Raw genomic sequence first — 15,314 nt, forward strand, 5'->3', positions numbered from 1 at the left:
TTGCTTTGAATTTGACTACGTAAAAATCAAATGATTGCACTTCGCCATTGTTTAATTCGCACTTTATAGTCGTTGTACCCATTGGGGTAATAGACTGATTGGAAAATGTTCGAAGAGTAATGTTTGTCTTACGTAGCTTTAGTCCAGGTAATTTGTAGAAGAGACTTTGCGGAATAACGATTCCTTCCGCACCGGTGTCCAGTTTGAATAAAACTGTTGCGTCATCTTCAAATTTTATATTTTCGAACCATCCATTTTTGCTGTTAATTGCCGATATTGTGATTTCACCGGCAAACACATCATTTTCTTGGCTGTCGTCAATTTCATTTACAGACTTTTTGTTGTAAAAGCATTCCGACGTAAAGTGATTTAGCCTCTTGCATGTTTTGCATTTAAAACCATATGCAGGGCAGGCATTAGCCTTATGCTTCCGTCCGCATTTTTTGCAGTCAACTGTGTTTATTTTTCTTGTATGAAATGACGGCCTATAGTTGTTTGGAAGCTGAGGGTGCTTAGGTTTTTGTTGTGTTTTTCTAAATTTGTTTGTTTGAGTCGGTCTTGTTTTTATGACATCTACCTTTTGTTCCTTGTTTATTTCCTGTATTTGCTGCTTACTGCATTCTGCAGCCCGACATAATTCAATCACTCTGTCCAAATCAGGATTTTCACCTTCACGTAATAACAGTTCTTTTAGCCGACTATCACTGATACTAAATATCAACCTGTCTCTTATCATTAAGTCTTTTTGGTCGCCGAACTCACAATTTTTTGCCTTTGTTTTTAATTCTGTAACGAATTCGTCTAGCGTTCTAGAATTCTGTTGAATTGTCCAAAAATTACGTCTCTCAATTAAGGTGTTTTTTCTTGGCTCACAATACGCTCTGAATTTTGACAGCACTTTTTCTAAATCTTCGTTACTTTAGGAGGCGATGCATTCTTTAAGACGTTTAATACCAGACTGATTCATTCATGATATTCTCAGAACAACAAGGTAAGGAGAGGTCAAGAGGCATGGACCATAGAGGTCATATACAGTTCACATGACACAACTAATTTCATTAATTTCATTAATAGACTATCAACTTTTATAATTGCCCTCTAACATATTCATTAATTGGATAAGAAACACTTATAGCTATAGTGGATTTAAAATTGGTTATGCAGCCAGTATTCATTGTGTGATTACACAAGTGCTTAATATAAATCGATAAATAATTCTTTTGTCTGATAAGTTATGATTTTATGCATTGAAGCGAGTAAAAATATTCGAATTGCAAGCAATCATTTATCATCTATTCTAATGGTTTTCCAAAAATGATGAAAAAGTTCGAAAATATGGTTACCTTGTTACAAAGTGAAGTTTGCCTTATTGCAGAAAGTGTAACTCTTCTTCTCTTATAATCTTTACACAAGTGTTGTTATCGCCAGATTGTCCAAGAGAGTTCTGGTTAAAATGAAGCCAACGCTGAGAATATATACGTGTCCCATCCCTCCATCAGACATTCCTGTATTACATTTAATGCAAAAACATGTGGTATTTAAGTAGAATTATTTTAATATTGCAAATAGACAGTTTAAATCATACATGCTTATAATACCTCACAACAAACAAAGTTTGAGGGGATATATAGAAGACCAGTCTGTGGTAGATTGGTTGGTCTGTCAGTTTGTCCGTCCTTTGCAGTTTTTCTTGTCCAGAGCATAACTTGAAAACTAAGAGACGGAATTTAGTTTAACTTCTTGTGGTTGTAAAGCACATTGAAATGAAGTGTAGTGTACAAAAACCATAACTATATATATATATTACAGCTAATTACAGAGTTTTTGCCCCTCTGAACTTTTTGTTGTCTGGAGCATAGCTTGAAAACCATTAAATGGAATGTAAATTAACTTCATAGGATGGTAAAGCACAATGAGTGGAAGTGCAGTGTATGAGAACCACAACTCTATATCAGCTTACCATAGAGTTACTGCCCTTTGTTACTTTTTTATTTTTCAGTGCACAACTTCAAAACAATTGAATGGAATTCAGTAAAACTGAATAATACAATGCTAGAATATTATGAGAGGAAGTTTAGTATGCAAGAACCAAAAGATATTTTGGCTTATTACAGATTTATTTCCCTTTTTTACATTTTCTTGTTAGGAGCATAAGTTAAAAACTACTGAATGGAATTTAATTAAACTGCATACAAAGGTATTGCACAATTGGAGGAAGTGCAGTGTAAAAGAAACATAACTCTGTTCATTCGGCAAATGCAGCATTGCTATTCACATATGCATGCAAAGGAACCATAACACTGTGTTTGGTATCTTTGTTCATCTTTGTTCGTAGTTGTCCTCTTCCAAGATTGTTCAAACTATGTCCCTGGAGTCAAAACTGGCCCTGCCTAAGGGGTAACAAGTTTCCCTCAACTTTCTGAAGTGATGATGATAGTGCCTCTGTCCATAACAAACTCCTTTGTTGTATGTATTTCCGGTATTTTATTAAAAGACACACTCAAAAAAGACTTGAAAAGTAACATTTTACAATTTGCACTTGCTTTTCTGAATTTGTACACAGGGTTCTCAATAAATTTCAGTTGAACCGTCTCAAATAATAAAGTAACCAACCAGCTTCTACTTCTTCTACAGAAAATTAATTTAGTTTTCCAAATTTGAACCGGCCCTATTGCCATTTGAACCATCCATTTTGGCTGGCAGCCGGTTCTTATTGAGAACACTGTGTACATACACTGTTTCCAATGAAAGCATTGTATTACAGATAGGTAAGACACTCAAGTCTAAGAACCTTTATTAGGCTTAAGGTAACAGTAACTTGTTTCTTTATTCATGAATATTAACAAATTGTTGACAAAAAATATTTGCTTTAATAAACCTTCAAATGATTTGTCTGTTCATATAGGTGTACCATACAGTGAACACAGCAGCTATTTGGAGATGAAGAGGTTTGTGCAGTATGTGCGACCAGACAAGATTCTGCCCACCGTCAATAATGGCAACGTGCACAGTCGGCGGAATATGGAGGTCATCTTTCAAGCTTGGCGGGAAGAAAGTGTTGATTTGTAGTGTGTGCAAGTTCGTTTTGGACAAAACACATTAGCAATGATTAGGTGTATGAAAGGGAGTCAGATAATCAAAATATAGTGATTGACTTTTTTCACGCAGTTTCTCTACATGAAGCAGTATGTTCCTGACAATTTTCTAAAGTGAGTTAGTGAAAAAATAGAATGAACTGCAGCTGTTAAAGACTGCACCTCAATTAGCTCGTTTCAGGATAAAAAAACAACGCCTGTATGATATGGAATTCTCTGGAAGGTGTGCTGTATTTACACTATTAAATATAAAAGATGTTATTGATGTTCATTCAATATAGAGTTAATACGAATTTGTAAAAGGAATGTACTATCTTAGTGTCGTTTCAGGAGTTTGGTCAAAGCCAAACTGTGATGATAACATATAATTATTGGTAATTGAAGTTGTTTTCATAATATGTTCAAGCTGATAATTGTATTTATAAAAGGGGAGGATGATTTAGCCAAAACAATACCTTCATTTTGCTAAAAACTGATAAATAAACCTCTATAAAAGTGAGATGAATCAGCTGAAAAATGAATTAATGATATTTATTAATTTTATTGCATATGAACAAGTTTGCGTCACACATTCAAATGCAAATATTTCAGCATATATATATTTACAAAATGGTCGGGCCACAAGTTATTACAACGCCCTCCATGTTTTGTCAGACTAATATCAACAAAGAACTGGTATAACAAATTATAAGTTATCACTATGATAAACCTGTTTCGTTTAGAACATTCTGGTGTAAACTAAGTACTGTGAATTAATTTGTATTCGTGGGCTTGAAATTTTGTGGTTTTTCAAAAAAAGACTATTTCGTGGGTGGAGTACTTAAATTTGTGTATTCTCAAAAAGATTTTTCAACCAATAGGAATTGTAACTAGCATTTTGACCAGTCTGCAGAAAAAGTTGACTTAAATATGAGGGTAACATATTGTTTTTCTCCTTATAAACCAAAATTTTTAATTGAGAACTTTCCCGCCAACTCCATTCTGTTTAATTTAAGCTGAAAATTGAATGTTTTGTAGAGAAGACATGTTCATTGTTTTATATTATTTTCACAGACTATGGTGTATAGTTTCAATGACTGTTTTCCATAATTGATTAACATGTATTATTTTGGAACGAAATGGCATTTGTAGTAACAATGTTGCATTTTTGGTATTTATGTGTTCTTTTGATTTACATTGTAAAATAGTGGTTTGTAAGTTAATCTTGTTGTTACTTTTACACCATGCAGCATACTAACAGTTAGTCAAGATTATCATGTAAAAACATGTTATTTGCTCAAGTCAAGAACAGTATTTTATATAATCTCTCATAAAAAGCTACAAATGATACAGTTTTAACACAACAAGAACAAGTTGTAAAATGAAACTGGTAAAACAGGTGTTTAACTTACATGTATGAAAAGTTCTTTGCACCACATGCATAGATTAGGTGTATATTTTTCTCCCGAACAGGTACTTTTTATGAAATATACACTGTCTCTTAGGATGATGTGGCCCAAATGTGATGAGTTTCTAAGCATCGCAGTCTAATAGATTTGATTTGACTGGAGCATTATGAGTAAAGAAGAGTTTAAGAAACAGTGTGTTTCTTTTCAAGGTGAAATATTGGTTATAACAATGGTATTTGTAAGTAAGCATTCGCAGCTATCAACATTCTTAAGAACAGACAGCAAACTTATGCCTTTGTTTGTTTTTATACCCCAACAAACAAAGTTACACAAGGTATATTGGAGTTGCAACAAGTTAAGCCAATATGATTTATGCTTGTTAGCTGTCCATTACTTGACAAAAGATATCATTATATCATTAGTAAATGTGCTAGTAGACAAAACATTTTTGTTGGAATTGTTTTTATCAAGCACAAATGACAATGTTACATGATGGTGCTACTGGTACAGTGTTCTACTGTTCTCATGCTGTGTTATGTTGTTATACAATGTTACATTAGTATATGAATCTGAATATTAGTTTTGAAGGAAGCAAATGTTACATTAGTATATGAATCTGAATATTAGTTTTGAAGGAAGCAAATGTTACATTAGTATATGAATCTGAATATTAGTTTTGAAGGAAGCAAATGTTACATTAGTATATGAATCTGAATATTAGTTTTGAAGGAAGCAAATGTTACATTAGTATATGAATCTGAATATTAGATTTGAAGGAAGCAAATGTTACATTAGTATATGAATCTGAATATTAGATTTGAAGGAAGCAAATGTTACATTAGTATATGAATCTGAATATTAGATTTGAAGGAAGCAAATGTTACATTAGTATATGAATCTGAATATTAGATTTGAAGGAAGCATGCATGTTCATTCCTTGATAATGTATTGTACTTTATAACTTACATGTGCTTGTATATTAAGCATGTATCTTCATAGAATTTTTGTTCCTGGAGCGGTATTCATAAAACATGTTAAGTCATTACGTAACTTCAGTCATTTTCTTATGTTAAGTATCTTACTTACCATATGATAAATTCACTTCATAAAATCTTAAATACTTTATTTTCATCGATTTGATTAAAAATACATACCTTTATGTAAATAAACATTTATACTTTAATTTTAATTTGACTACAAATTTTTCATAAATTGGCTTTAGTTAAGAAATAACTTAAGAAGTTTAATGAATACCGCTCCAGGCTTAAGTGTAAATGTAAATGAAACAAAGTACAAAAACATACAGTTAAAATTATCTCAGCAACATGAGTATTATACATAATGATAATGTATGTTTTGTTTACATGTATATTCATACTTTTAAAGTATTTTAAAGATATTTGTACATACCATTTACACTATATGTTTTTTAACTCTACTGGCCAAAGGTATAAAAAAAATGCTATTGTGTAAACAATTGGTTGTGAACACGATACAGTCTTCATTTTTGATTGTATCTCGATGAAACTTGTACAGTATTTAGATATCCATTAGAGCTCGGTTCCTTTCGGAAACCAGCCAGATCAGCCCATGCATGCCTGGATTATGGGTCTTGAAAGTATAAAAAATGCTATTTTAAGTTAAGTCTATTTTTAGCCAAGTCTACATGAGCGAAGTCTATTTTTAGCCAAGTTTACACAATTGCTTGTGAAGGTTTGTTCAAATTATGCCCCCCCCCCCCCCCCCACACCCACGAAGATTGTCCCGCAAGGGACCAGTGCGGCAAATGCAAACAACCTCTGCGACATTGACGAAGGCCCAGGGAAGAGTTCTCTTATCTTTGTAAGGGACTCCCCCCCCCCCCCCCCCTTGAATTGGGAAATGTTAAAAACCTTTTTGTCTGAAACCACTTTGCAAATCCTTGCTATTTTGAACAAGGCTTTATTTTGTGGTCCACTACCATGGTTGTTCAAATTATGCCCCTTGGGTCAAATCTTGCACTGCCCTGGGTGTCACTATTTTCCTAGAGACTTATTTAAGAAATGTTTTTAAAATCTTCTTGTTTCACCCATACCTTTGTTTTTTGTTGTGGAGCATCATATGATGCAATTGAAAACATTTGAAATAATGCCCCTTGGGCAAAAGCTGGCCCCACCCCTTTTGACTTACTTATTAATTTTTAAAGCTACAGTAATGAAATTTTGACCATGTGAACAGTTTTGCAAACAAGCATTAATGTTGTCCTCGGATGTCCTTGACTTTTACCTTTGAGCGACTTTTTATTTTTAAAGCTACAGAAATCAAATTTTGACGATGGGTACAGTTTTGAAAGCAAATATTTTTTACCCTCAGATTACCTTTATTTGTCACATATTAAAATAGTTCATGCGACTAATCTGCTTACAACACCTCCTGTCCTCAGATGTTTAACGTGCAGCGTTTTCAGCTAACCCTATATTTGTTGCCTATTACTCAAACGTACATGCTCTGGATTGAAAATGACCACAAGAGCCATGCCAGTAGAGCATAGGCCCTTTTGGGCCTCTTGTTTAGTTTGAATAGTTGTTAGAGAAAGCTCTGCTTCTGCCAGCACATGTGCTAATCATAACTATCATAACATGCCATATTAAGGTGAATATCACATCTAAGTCATCCTTATAAATTTACAAGACAGAACAGTGTTAATGAATCTATAGACAAAAACTAACAGCTCAGAATGTTTAAAGTTAAGCGTTGTCCTCAAGACTGGATACTCAATGCCTTCTATGGGGAAATCTGTGGACATCATAGATTAGAAATTGATGTGATGATACTGGTGGAATATAGCACCATGTCAGTATTTAAATGCTAGACAGATTTTCTCATTCTTATTTTATCTCTGTATTTATACTACAGTTTTAGTTTCAATTTCATACTTGTCATTTTAATGGTGTAGGGTATATATGTTTATAATGTATAACAATTTATATCATGTAATGATATTGAATCTTGAATATTAATGCCAGATATGTCAGTGGTAAAAAATAACCCTGCACTGGTGAAATACCAACTCATATACGGCTTGTTCATACTCTGGATAATGTAATCTGAGTTTCTGAGACTCGAGTTTCTGACTCAGGCTCAGAAAACTGAATTCTTAAAAGTTTCAAAATATCTATACCCTGTAATATTAATAATTTTGATAAAAGATGTGCGCCTGATAAGATGTGTGCCTGATAAGATGTGCGCCTGATAAGATGTGTGCCTGATAAGATGTGTGCCTGATAAGATGTGTGCCTGATAAGATGTGCGCCTGATAAGATGTGCGCCTGATAAGATGTGTGCCTGATAAGATGTGTGCCTGATAAGATGTGTGCCTGATAAGATGTGTGCCTGATAAGATGTGTGCCTGATAAGATGTGCGCCTGATAAGATGTGTGCCTGATAAGATGTGTGCCTGATAAGATGTGTGCCTGATAAGATGTGTGCCTGATAAGATGTGTGCCTGATAAGATGTGTGCCTGATAAGATGTGTGCCTGATAAGATGTGCGCCTGATAAGATGTGTGCCTGATAAGATGTGTGCCTGATAAGATGTGTGCCTGATAAGATGTGTGCCTGATAAGATGTGTGCCTGATAAGATGTGCGCCTGATAAGATGTGTGCCTGATTGTAGAACAGGTTATTTGTAATAGATACAGCACGTTTGACCATTTTTGCTCTTGTTATAGCAATTTTACAACTAAAATAAAATTTTGCTTTTCTGAGCTTGAGTTCGAAACTGAATACAGGCCCAAGGCTAGTTAAAGACTTTGATGCCAGGCTTGTTTATTCAAAAATCTAATTTTGATGTCTGATATGTAATGTATGCTCAAGGCATGATATTTTGTTGGGAAGGACTCAGGTGTTAAAACAGGTCTGATTTTGTGTGATCACAAAAAGCATAAGCAAGGCAGAAGCAATATCAGGTTAAGCATATAAGGTTAACATACTCCTATAATTTCATGACACCTGTATAGCATTATGTACTCCAGAGCTTGCGCCTTTGTGTGACAACAAATAAACATTTAAGAGGGCACTAAACCAGGCAGCATATTTTATTGGTGGAATTATTGTTTCCAATTATATGGCGGAGTTGCCTTTATAAATATCACAATACCCCATAAAAGTGTGTTCAAGTTTTTTTAAGAAATTTATACATGTATATATATATATATATTTATATTTGCATTTTCACATTTGATTATATATGTATACTTATTTTGTGTGTAACACTTGAACATTGATGGATACAGTAGAGAGTTAGGCAGCATATATTTATTTGTGGAAACTATATTGTGGTTTATGCAAAATGTACAGCAACCCTTTACGGTTATGTTGCTATGGCCAGAACAAACTGACATTTTTTCATATCAACCGACATTTTTTTCAGATAATTCTGAATAAAACCGCTTTTGTTTTTTCAAAATATATGAGTAAAAGAATCACAATTTTGCTTCATATAATGCTAAAATGTCATTTTGTTTCTCTAATGATTTTGGGATTACATCAATTATTAAAAATCATACTTTATTAAGGGCTCTTCCTTAAATTTCTCGAGACTGGGAAAGTATTTAAGATCTTCATTCTAAATACAATTTGTAATAAATATATCGGAAAATCTAATTTCTATCTTGTCTTCAATCCATTTTTAACAAGTTCATCGATCAAAAAATGAAATGAAGTCACCCTATCACATAATATGGCATTATAAAAACATTATGCAACCACACAAGTGTTTTTAGAATTGTTTGCATTTTCTCTGTGTTATCATTTACTTGTTCTTGTTGATAAAAAGGAAATTTATTTGCACAAATAAAACTGTATTCTCAAGAAAATCTTCATACTTACTCCCAAATGTGTCACCTTTGTGTGTTCCCATTTTACCAAGTCCCAAGAGTGTCAACTACTCTATTCCCATTTAACCAAGTCTTAGGTGTTAAATCTGTGTGTTCGCACTTGACCTATTCGGAGTGTGTCACCTTCGTTTGTTCCCATTTTATCAAGTCCAAAGTGTGTCACCTTTGTGTGTTCCAACTTTACCAAGTCCCGAGTGTGTTACCTTTGTGTGTTCCCACTTGACCAGTCCCAGGTGTGTCACCTTTGTGTGTTCCAACTTTCACAAGTCCCAGGTGTCACCTTTGTGTGTTCCCACTTGACCAGTCCCAGGTGTCAACTTCCTGTGTTCCCACTTTACAAAGTCCCAGGTGAGTCACCTACGTGTGTGGCCACTTTACCCAGTCCCTGGTGTGCCACCTACGTATGTTCCCACTTTATCAAGTCCCAGGTGTGTCACCTACGTGTGTTCCCACTTTACCCAGTCCCTGGTGTGCTACCTACGTGTGTTCCCTCTTTACCCAGTCCAGGTGTGTCACATACGTGTGTTCCCACTTTACCAAGTCCCAGGTGTGTCACCTACGTATGTTCCCACTTTACCCAGTCCCAGGTGTGTCATTTACGTGTGTTCCTTATTTACCCAGTTCCAGGTGTCACTTACGTGTGTTCCCACTTTACCCAGTCCCAGGTGTGTCACCTACGTGTGTTCCCTTTTTACCCAGTCCCAGGTGTGTCACCTACGTGTGTTCCCACTTTACCCAGTCCCAGGTTTGACACCTACGTGTGTTCCCACTTTACCCAGTCCCAGGTGTGTCACCTTCGTGTGTTCCCACATTACCAAGTCCCAGGTGTGCCACCTACGTATGTTCCCACTTGACCCAGTCCCTGGTGTGCCACCTACGTTTGTTCCCACTTGACCCAGTCCCAGGTTTGCCACCTACGTATGTTCCCTTTTTACCCAGTCCAAGGTGTGTCACCTACGTTTGTTCCCTCTTTACCCAGTCCCAGGTTTGCCACCTACGTGTGTTCCCACTTTTCCCAGTCCCAGGTGTGTCACCTTCGTGTGTTACAACTTTACCCAGTACCAGGTGTGTCACCTTCGTGTGTTCCCACTTTAACCAGTCCCAGGTGTGTCACCTTCGTGTGTTCCCACTTTATCAAGTCCAAGGTGTGTCACCTTCGTGTGTTCCCACTTTACCAAGTCCCAGGTGTGCCACCTACGTTTGTTCCCAATAGACCCAGTCCCAGGTGTGCCACCTATGTATGTTCCCTTTTTACCAAGTTCCATGTGTGTCACCTTTGTGTGTTCCCACTTTACCCAGTCCCAGGTTTCCCACCTACGTATGTTTCCTCTTTACCAATTGCCAGGTGTCACCTTTGTGTATTCCCACTTGACCAGTCCCAGGTGTCACCTTTGTGTATTCCCACTAAACCAATCCCAGGTGTGTCCCCTTCAATTGTTCCCACTTTACCAAGTCCGGGTGTGTCACCTTCGTGTGTTCCCCCTTTATAAAGTCCGGCCTTGTAACTTTCATGTGTTCCCACTTAACCAAGTCCAGGTGTGTCACTTTCATGTGTTCCCTCTTTACAAAGTCCAAAATGTGTTACCTCCACGTGATCCCACTTTACCAAGTCTCAGGAGTGTCACCTTTGTGTTTTCCCACTTTACCAAGTCCCGGTTGGGTCACCTTTGTGTATTCCCAGTTTACCAAGTCCAAAGTGTGTAACCTTCACGTGTACCCACTTTGCCAAGTCCAAAGTGTATCAACTACTCTATTCCCATTTAACCAAGTCTTAGGTGTTAAACCTGTGTGTTCGCACTTGACCTATTCGGGGTGTGTCACCTTCGTTTTCTTCCAATTTCATCAAGTCCAAAGTGTGTTACCTTTGTGTGTTCCAACTTTACCAAGTCCCAGATGTCACCTACGTTTGTTCCCACTTTACCCAGTCCTAGGTGTGTCACCTTTGTGTGTTCCAACTTTACCAAGTCCCAGGTGTCACCTTTGTGTGTTCCCACTTGACCAGTCCCTGGTGTCACCTTTGTGTATTCCCACTAAACCAATCCCAGGTGTGCCCCCTGAATGTGTTCCCACTTTACCAAGTCCGGGTGTGTCACCTTCGTGTGTTCTCCCTTTATAAAGTTCGGCCTTGTAACCTTCGTGTGTTCCCACTTGACCAAGTCCCGGGAGTGTCATCTTTATGTGTTCCCTCTTTACAAAGTCAAAAGAGTGTCACCTTCACGTGTTCCCACTTTACCAAGTCCCGGGAGTGTCACCTTCGTGATTTCCCACTTTACTAAGTCCCAGTTGGGTCACCTTCGAGTGTTCCCACTTTACCAAGTCCAAAGTGTGTAACCTTCATGTGTACCCACTTTGCCAAGTCCAAAGTGTGTCACTTTCACGTGTTCCCACTTTACCAAGTCAAAAGTGTGTCACCCTCATGTGTTTCCACTTTATCAAGTCAAAAGTGTGTCATCCTCATGTGTTTCCACTTTACCAAGTATCAGCTGTGTCACCTTCATGTGTTCCCACTGTACCAAGTCCGGGATGTATCTCCTTCGTGTGTTCCCACTTTACCAAATTCAAAGTGTGTCACCTTCGTGTGTTTCCACTTTACCAAGTCCCGAGTGTGTTACCTTCGTGTGTTCCCACTTTACCAAGTCCCGAGTGTGTTACCTTTGTGTGTTCCCACTTTACCAAGTCCCGAGTTTGTTACCCTCGTGTGTTTCGTCACCTTCGTGTGTTCCCACTTTACCAAGTCCCAAATGTGTTACCTTTGTGTGTTTCGTCATCTTCGTGTGTTCCCACTTTACCAAATACAAAGTGTGTCACCTTCGTGTGTTCCCACCTTACCAAGTCTCAGGTGTGTTACCTTCGTGTGTTCCCACTTTACCAAGTACAAGGGGTGTCAGCTTCGTGTGTTCTCGCTTTACCAAGTTCCGAGTGTGTTACCTTCGTGTGTTTCGTCACCTTCGTGTGTTCCCACTTTACCAAGTACAAAGTGTGTCACCTTCGTGTGTTCCCACTTTACCAAGTCTCAGGTATGTTACCTTCGTGTGTTCCAACTTTACCAAGTACAAGGGGTGTCACCTTCGTGTGTTCCCACTGTACCAAGTCCCAGGTGTATCACCTTCGTGTGTTCCCACTTTACCAAGTACAAGGGGTGTCACCTTCGTGTGTTCCCACTTTACCCAGTCCCGGGTGTGTCACCTTCGTGTGTTTCCACTTTACCCAGTCCCGGGTGTGTCACCTACATGAGTTCCCACTTTACCAAGCTCATAATATTGCTGTCGAAATAGTGGTCGGAGTTGTACAAGTGTTTCAAACAAAGGAGTTAATCAGGGATGGTGATTATAAATTGCTATATGTATACTGACCTGAAAAGGTTGCGTTTTAGATATAAAGAAATGACAACAGGTTTGTTTTTTCTCAGGGCTAAAATATTTTGGATTAAGGTTTTATTATGGTCCATCGCTTTAATATAGCCCCGGTTCGGATACAGTTAATTCCATCACATATTCTGTTGGCCCAAAATGTTATTACTGCCATAACGGTGTTTTGCGTGTCCTTTTGATAGAATACAAGATTGAAATGATAAAAAACTAAACTAGATGTAAGCCAAAGCGCGGAAAATAATATGTTTATAGTTTATACACTATATTGCAAAACACAAAGGAACAAAATCACATGCAAATACTGCAGTAAAGTTTCATTCATAACCGGCCTGATGTTTTGGAGATGAAGCGCGTACAATAATCTCTGTACACTAAACTTAAAAAATCCCAAGAAAGTTCGTATCCATAACAATACTCTTACGTACAAAAATGCATGTATATGTACATGCGTACATGTTTAAAAACAGTACACCTGAAATTTCATTCTGTTTTCAAATGCTTTTGTCGGCTCAAGTAGGTAAAGCTTTGTTTTATATTTAAGAATGTGTTTGATTCTAATTGTTTTTTAAGTGACACTCGTATTTTTAATCGATACAAACACATGTATGACAAAAATATATTTTTAGTGAAAGACCTTTAACTCCTTACTAAATAATAGATTTATGGAAAATACTAATTACTGATAACAATATTGTAACCGTGTATTTAATAGCTGAAAATGCAAAAATATTAAATGATTGGTGAGTGCTAAAAGATTCACTGTGATCTACTATCGTATCATAAGGTAGAAATACCGTGTTTTCTTCACCTTTCTTCCAAATTAAACTCGGTATCCTTCATAAGAACAATAATTGTTTTCGACATTCATTCATCCCTTTTGGTATATTTAAACATTTGTATTAATTGTGTTAAAATTTATTTATCAGTAAGAGTGCATCTTCAATGGTTTGGCGCATGTGAGTTTGGTTAGTGGTCACCAAGCCGGACAAGTGAGTTTTCTCTGGGTACTCCGGTTTCCCCCACAACATAAGACCCCACACTCGCGCAACATCGTACCAACGAGCGTGACTTAGTATAAGCTATCATAGCTTTCTTCACAATCGTAGTAAAATATATATATATATAAATGTTTAAATGTAAATAATGTCATCGACGAAAAACAAAATCACTTCCACTACCTCACTAGGATATGCTAATAAAACATGTGGCGGTACTTCCGCTAGTCCATTCACTTGTGAAGCCACATTGTTAATACCAACTAACGAACACTTAACAACCGGGTTATATTATTCAGAATAAGGCCAATAAGGAAATAAACAACAACGTCCCGCCGACACATATTCCACCTTGATGTCCTGATAAGCCTGTGGCAGTGTTGCCAGTGTTACATCCACTGGCGAGGCAGCAGGAGGTGCACTTGTAGCGGGTGAGGCCGAAGCCCGAGGGGTGACACCCGTGCCAGCACTCGTTCGTACAACCCCTCGATATAGAAACCGTCATCTGATTGTATGTCGTTCTCTCTACCTAAACAAGAACACAACCAAAATGAGACTTACGTAGCAAATAAAAAATCCGTAAGTTATTTAAATTTTGGTCCGTCAAGGAGTTGTGAAAGTGAATAAATAAGACAGTGTAAACCCAAACGTCCATTGATATAAGTTGTCACCGCGAGTGCTGACTGCTTATCGTTGTGACAAACCTTGCAGTATCTATCGGTGTCGAGGCATGGGCGGAGCGGCGTGACTTCCGGGTAGTACTGACACTCCGTGTAGGGCGTCCAGATCTTCTTGAACGATTCTGAACAATCGTGGCACGAGAGGTTCGAGCTTGCTGCCGCCACCGCGGTGAAGTGGGCTAGAGGTCAAAGAGGAATGAAGCAATGCAATGCTCATTGTATTGACATATTTTCTAAACTTATTTCCTGAGATGGTCATAGAGATGCAAAGTTAAGATAATGAAATAAATGTCTGAAGTTTATTTGTGGACTAAAATCGGAGAAATATCGACAGTATTTCATTTTCTTTAAAATATTTTTCAAAACATATTGTTTGAACTGCGAACACTGTGAAATGTAACAACAAACAACTATATCCGTAAGTAAACGCACGATTCTAGAAGGCTTATAATAAATCTTAACGCGCGCATAAGACATCATTTTATAACTATGAGTTTCAACTAACCTAGATCATGAAGGAGTCCAGCTGCCACTAATAAACGCAATGTTATCCACATCCACATTGCCGCTGTGGCATATTTTGAGAATCACAAAATAACAGATAATTTAGAAATAATACTTCATATTGTATTGACAGAACGTTTTTCTATTAAGATACCCACACTCCAAATGGCGATCCACTCTGACGAATATGATACGCGTTTGTATTATCATTCACTATGATATTAGTGACAGTTTGTGGATATTTGAATAAAAATAATAAACCAGGACGGTTTTTCTCTAGCCGTTAGCACCACCAGACCATTTCTCTCATCTGGTATGAAGTAAAAAGGTGTTTTTGAAAGTTTTTTGACTAAATAACTTCAAATCATTTAGTTATCTTGATCACCGCCATTTTAATACTTCTTC

At 37.1% G+C, this 15,314-nt stretch overlaps 2 protein-coding genes across 3 annotated transcripts in view; one reads left to right on the plus strand and one right to left on the minus strand.

Annotated features, from left to right (window-relative positions):
* Positions 1-9,326, plus strand: part of LOC128211474 (DNA cross-link repair 1A protein-like) — a 43,623-nt gene extending 34,297 nt beyond the window's left edge. For both annotated transcript variants that reach the window (XM_052916295.1, XM_052916296.1), the window contains one exon: positions 2,906-9,326. In XM_052916295.1, the coding sequence (XP_052772255.1) occupies positions 2,906-3,069 (164 nt within the window). In that variant the 3' untranslated portion in view covers positions 3,070-9,326. The remainder of the gene's footprint in view (positions 1-2,905) is intronic.
* Positions 9,327-13,621: 4,295 nt separating this feature from the next.
* Positions 13,622-15,050, minus strand: LOC128210294 (uncharacterized). Its single transcript, XM_052914553.1, has 3 exons — positions 14,911-15,050; positions 14,430-14,584; positions 13,622-14,254 (listed from the first exon to the last, which is right to left on the minus strand). The coding sequence occupies exons 1-3, from the start codon at positions 14,966-14,968 to the stop codon at positions 14,021-14,023; spliced, it is 447 nt and encodes a 148-aa protein (XP_052770513.1). The 5' UTR covers positions 14,969-15,050; the 3' UTR covers positions 13,622-14,020.
* Between the last annotated feature and the right edge of the window lie 264 nt (positions 15,051-15,314).

This window comes from Mya arenaria, chromosome 12 (assembly GCF_026914265.1).
Source record: "Mya arenaria isolate MELC-2E11 chromosome 12, ASM2691426v1".
Classification (NCBI taxonomy): domain Eukaryota; kingdom Metazoa; phylum Mollusca; class Bivalvia; order Myida; family Myidae; genus Mya; species Mya arenaria.